Source organism: Chenopodium quinoa, unplaced genomic scaffold, assembly GCF_001683475.1.
Source record: "Chenopodium quinoa cultivar QQ74 unplaced genomic scaffold, ASM168347v1, whole genome shotgun sequence".
Classification (NCBI taxonomy): domain Eukaryota; kingdom Viridiplantae; phylum Streptophyta; class Magnoliopsida; order Caryophyllales; family Amaranthaceae; genus Chenopodium; species Chenopodium quinoa.
The window spans coordinates 1,245,530-1,251,566 of NW_018742815.1; the positions used below are offsets into that span (position 1 = coordinate 1,245,530).

At 28.0% G+C, this 6,037-nt stretch overlaps 1 protein-coding gene across 1 annotated transcript; it reads right to left on the minus strand.

Annotated features, from left to right (window-relative positions):
• Positions 1-1,748: 1,748 nt before the first annotated feature.
• Positions 1,749-2,979, minus strand: LOC110725632. The gene is made up of 2 exons (XM_021905106.1): positions 2,442-2,979; positions 1,749-2,311 (listed from the first exon to the last, which is right to left on the minus strand). The coding sequence occupies exons 1-2, from the start codon at positions 2,590-2,592 to the stop codon at positions 2,079-2,081; spliced, it is 384 nt and encodes a 127-aa protein (XP_021760798.1). The 5' UTR covers positions 2,593-2,979; the 3' UTR covers positions 1,749-2,078.
• Positions 2,980-6,037: the final 3,058 nt, after the last annotated feature.

Genomic DNA, 6,037 nt, shown 5'->3' on the forward strand with positions numbered 1-6,037 from the left:
ATATTAAATCATGTAAGAAATAAGAGATCAAGTACAAGGAAATTATCGTATCTCAAGTCCAGAAATTGTCATATCCAATCCAATATCTCATTCAGGTTGGTTATAATTATTTATTGGCTGAATTGTTGAGTATTACTTCTTTCGCTTCCAAAAAAATTGCAACAAGAATGGAATTACGCATCCTAAATCACATTTTATATGTAATATATCTATAATTATATATAAGTAAAAATCAAATTATAAAAAGTTAATATTGTGAAAGTATTTTATGAGACTAATCTAACGTACAAGATCTCACATAACTATGATTCACTTATTAATGTATTAATCATATTATGTGGTGAATGAACAAGAGTAATGAATAGTGCAAAAGTCTAATTGTTGCAACATTATTAGGACGGAGAAAGTGTGTAAAAAAAAGCTATTGTATTTATAAATCAAAATTTTGAAAATTGAAAAAACATGTACGAAATAGTATATAATTTTAGACTAAATTGGATTAAAATCATTAAATTTATATAAGTATTATGTTATAATCAATATAACATTACATACCCTACTATGGAGCATTGTTTATGTTGGCCAACAATCGGTCAATCACCATATGTTTTAGCATTCTCTCCAAATAATAATTCAAAAGAATTAGGATAATGTGACATGCCACCAAAGTGTAGGGTTAAAAGAAGTATCTTATGTTATTAAATTATCTAAAATGGCCCCAAAAATTACTCCTCTCCAATTTCAATTGTCATAGGAGAGCATTTTTAATGTAACTTCCCATGTTATATCACGCTAAATAATACTTTTATGATGTTAAATCTAATTATACTGTATGATAATCCAAATCAGCTAAGACTTTTTTTATAGGCCAACTCACCTAGCTATTTTTTTTTTTTTTTTTTTATATTTATTTTTTAAAAATAAAAGGATTATTAGATGGTTTCACATTTGAAAGTTAAAATATTGCTTAATGCTTATAGCTCTAATTGTATGAATAATACTCCATATCCCTTTTTTTCTATAGAATGAAAATGAATACTCCAATATCCTTAGCTTGTATGTTGAACGGTACGGAGTACTTCGCACATTTTTCAATTTCATAGGTTCTTTTTCAATTGTAATTTTAAGAGTTTACATTATTCACACAAACTATTCCGTATGTTATATTTGGATTTATGGATTATGTAAATTGTGTAAATATCCTATTTGAACTAATTTTGACCAATAATTTTATTTGACCTTGGAAATAAAGGAAATAACTTTGACCAATAAATTTATGACCTTGGAAATAAATAGTCACATTAAACAACTCGTCTATAGTAAATGAGAAGAAATAACTGTCACGTTACGAGTACATAGCTCGCATCTAGTTAATCAGTTGAAATTAGGAAATAATAGTCATGTTGATAATTTTTTTTTGACAAAATGTTGATACTTTTACGTACACGTTATTCATGGTTTAAATGTGGAGTAAACAGTTTCTTGATTCAAGTTGTGGTAAACTTATTGAAATTACACTCCATATTATTATAGAGGTCCAGTTAACAAAATACCAGGGAAAATACTATAAAAAGAATGGAAAATAAAATTGAAGAGTGGAGTACAATTTAGACTAGTCAAAACTAACCTACTAAAAACGTCAACTTTTACAATGAAAGGAAAGAAATCATGAAATTTTACCTCATCATCATCATTATTTGATCAATATTATTATTTGCATAAAAATAAAATAAAAAAATACTCATATATACAAAATACAAGTATTATACAAACTTCATAAAAGATTCACCCTTTTTAAAATTCTCAATGAACAATTACAAAGAGTAATTAAATAATTACAAATTTGGGAATCAACTCTAACATGTTCATTAGAATTTCCAAATCAAAAACTCAAAAACTTGATTAGCAAGTTAATCAAATTCTCCCTCTTTTTCTCACTGTAAAAATCCTAAAAGTGGGTAAAACTTCATACATTTTTTTTTTCCACCCACCAAACAAGAAAATAAAAATTTGTACAAATATTTCACAACTAATATTAATTAATTAATTAGACAAAAGTCTAATTAAATTACAATTAGTTAATATGAATATGTAACTCGATGAATCACACGATCTCTAATAATTCCTTGGTAAAGAGCAGCTCGATTAGCAGGCATTAATCTCTTATTTTTATCATTATTTTCAACTTTATTAATCTTTCTTAAAATATTATTACTATGTTGCCTTCTAAATTCCTCATTATCTCTTCTTGGATCCACAACATCTTCTGCAAATCTCACCCTTTTTTTCTTCTTTTCACCCTTTCTTTCACCTGTTTACATAAATTCCCACATTCATTTTCCTAAATTCAAACAAATTTAATCTCTAAAAATAAAATAAAATAAAAAACAGGGGAAAACAGAGGAAAAAACAGAGTATTAAAAAAATTGATTAAAAATTACCTGAAGAAAGACAAGGACGAAGAATTGGAATGGAGTTCACTTGAAATTGAGAAGAAGGAGATTTTTGAAGGCGAAAAGCTAAGAGAATAACAGTACCAGCAGCCATGGCAGTAGCCAAGAAAACGCCTTGAGAACAGAGGATGGAAGACATTGATGATAAAAATGGAGTCTTTTTAGAGAGAGAAAATGTGGGGAAGAGAGAGAAAGTGAAAAAAAATAAAAAGAGGGTGGAAGAACTCTCAACTAATTCCAAAAGACAGAGTCTTGGAAAATAAGGGTAATAAATTTATATAATAAGGTTGTGTATAATATGAACAAGAAAGAAGAAAGGAGGAAAAATATTGTTTTTTTTTTTTTTTGTTGGATTAAAATAAAAAGGGGGTCATAAAAGAGAAATTATTGAATTGCATTTTTTGGGGTGGGTGGTAAGTGGTACGAGTAGCTACTAGTCTTTGCTTTGTTATTCTTTCGAGACCTAGTCTAATCTAATGTGGATTATGTAATTAAAAATATGATTAGAAATTTAATAAAATTGAGAATATATTTTTAATAATGTTGTCATGTGGATAGGTGTTGGTCAATCTTTTTAAAAGTATATATGTTGGTACTTTTAAATATTTTCATGCTGTTAATTTTTTTATTAGATGAGTGATTACTGATTAAGAGTTATTAAACTACGTCATATTTTAGTTAATACTCGGTTATAACTCTATGATTATAAAATATAATATGAACTTTTTAAATGCGTCAAAGAGATCTAAAAAGCTTGATTTGTTATCAATTTTGATGATATACTTATGTGTCACACACTCACACTAATAATATTAAATAGATGTGTTGATTCGAGCCATTGTTCGAGTTCGGTTTAAATGTAATTGAAGTGTATCTTTTTGAATTTGAGTCATACGAAATTATTATAACCATGAAAGATTAAAGTATGCATATATTAAGATGAATACGAGAAAATTCTCTTCAAGGTGTGTTATTGGGAGGAACTGACCTCACACATTCAGCTAGGAAGTCAATTTTGTTGGTCAACTCACCCAACTTCAATTCCTATAGTTTGAATGTTACGAGAAGATAAAATTCCTATAGTTTGAGTCATACAAAAAAAATTTCTAATCACAAAAAAAAAATGAAAATATAATCAACCTCAATTTTCTTTCTTGTTTTGAGTGCTTTCCTCTACTTTCTTTGCAATAAGCTAAATCGACATAATTAATTGATTAGTTGTGTATTGAATTTACAAGGTGTAATAGTATCTGGCAGTTGCGTAATACATAGAATATGCAATGTACATGTGAATTCTAGTTTGACGATAAAAAATATGCATAACTTATTTTTGGTCATATTTTAACAATTTCTACCTAATTAGTGATAGAAAATTAGATATGCATAAATGGATATATCTTTGATGCTAACTACTCGTAGTGAGGAATTCCATCATTAGGCATGCATGCAAATTTAATATTGCATGTTTTGTTTATTTATTTTAGTACGAGTACTATTTTTATTTGTATACAATTGCAAGTATCAATATAAATATTTTATACAATAATACTTCTTTGTTTCAATCATAACACAAAAACATAACTACACAAGACATGTATCATATGATTTATTTCATAACAAAAAAAAAAAAAGTATCATATGATTATAATTGAGATGTATGTTAGGGAAACTGAAAAATGATACTTTTAGGAATAGAGGACGCATGTTATGTCCCTTTCTACTAATCTACGGAGTAATACAGTACATTTATATAGTGTAATTTAGGTTCGTATGCACTTTGAGAACACAAACCCCTTATGTCATAAAAGCCGTTGAAATATATTTGCACTATAAAAAGTAAACAAAAAAAAGTTGAAAGTAACATTAATTTGTACTAGTAAGAATATTCGAAACTCACCATCACAATTGCAACTAAATTTTTCTCTTAATGGAAAGAGAAAAAAAATATTAAAAACTTTAATACAGAGTACGTACTTTGTAAATACTAGTAAGAGAATAGCTAGCTACACTATCTAGCTAGGTGATAAATTGAATGTGAAAGCCACATGACAAAGTAGATGATGACAATTGAATGTTGATTGGTGAGAAGTGGTAGATTGGTGGTTCGTGAAAGGGGCATATTATTTGTTGAGTTTGGATACGAAAAGTGCAAGTATTTTCTCAACTTTTGGCTATGCAAGGCAAGAAACGCTTAACTACGTTTTAGGTGACAATGGTCGATAGACCTATTTTTCGAAACGTTAGGAATCTTATAGGATAACTTAGAGTTATGATCTCTACCCAAAGTAAAAAAAATCACGTTGATAATGAAATTTGAAAAGATGTATGATAATACTCTAATATTCCTCAAGGTTTATGATTAAAATATTTCAATATTAATGGTGGAGCGTAAATCTCAAATATAATGCCCAATAATATAACTTTTAAGCCAAAGTTAATTGTTTCCAATTGGCCTTTGCCGCATTGTTTAGGCAAACTTAACTAGTCAAACAAATGGGCATTATTGGCCCTATTGTACAATCTCACACTCCCCTTTATCCAATGTATACTATATGTTTTTTTTTTTTTTTTTTTTTATTAAAATCAATTTATTAGGAACAGCTGAACAGGGTATAAAAAGACAGTTATAATTAAATTCAAAATTAAGGGCTTGTTCTCATTGACTGAACTGATCTGAACTGAATTGAACTGAGCTGAACTGAACTGAACTGAACTGAATATTTTATAAGAGAATGAAATTAGGAGCTGAACTGAACTGAACTAAGTTGAACTGAACTTAATTTCAACGTAAGAGAATAGGCCCTAAATCAAGTCGAATCAACTAAAAAAATTATATCACAAAGTTGTAAAGAATATGCTTGTATTTGAGAAACGATGTATCAGCGTAACCTCTTTTATATCGCTGTTTAATATAATCTTTATGAGTGATTTGATTATTGTTATAGTCCTTGTAGATAGGGGCGGCAAAAGTTAAAAAAAAATGATCTCCAATAACAATAATTGATGGTGTAATGGACCATGAATGTCGTTAGTATGTCACTACTCACTAGTCACTACCCGTAAAACAAGTTAACAAGTGGTATTGATGAAATATATTTGCCGTTATATTCCGTTATTTGCCTGGTTATCATAGTATCTTAACCATAATTATTGCCGTTAAAATTTCAGAATAGTTGTCGTTATGCACTAGACGACATAATAGTATACTAGGGTACTATTGTAATAGACCTAATTGTACGTCTTTTTCTCTTCAAAATTATATGCTTGTAAATAAAATAAAGTATTCACCTCTAATAATAATTAAATTATTAGTATAAATCATGTATTTATGCTGATATCATATGATTAATATAAAATGATGTTCTAATTGCAATGTCATTACCCACTTAAAGCAAATTTTTAATTTTTAATCACATACAAACTCTAGAATACTCTTACGTACAAGTTGGGTACTACAATCTACAAACTTTAGGAAGAAAGAGATTGGTGGGAGTAGATCAAGTTTACTCCTAATAATTTTCACCTTAGCATTAGGAAAGTCCAAAGTAATACAAGTACTTCGTTTTAAATTTCATTTTGGTGTA

Coding starts and splice junctions, on each gene's coding strand:
- LOC110725632 (XM_021905106.1), bottom strand. CDS start 2,592: ATGTCTTCCATCCTCTGTTCTCAAGGCGTTTTCTTGGCTACTGCCATG. Junction 2,312..2,441: donor TCGTCCTTGTCTTTCTTCAG/GTAATTTTTAAT, acceptor TTATGTAAACAG/GTGAAAGAAAGGGTGAAAAG.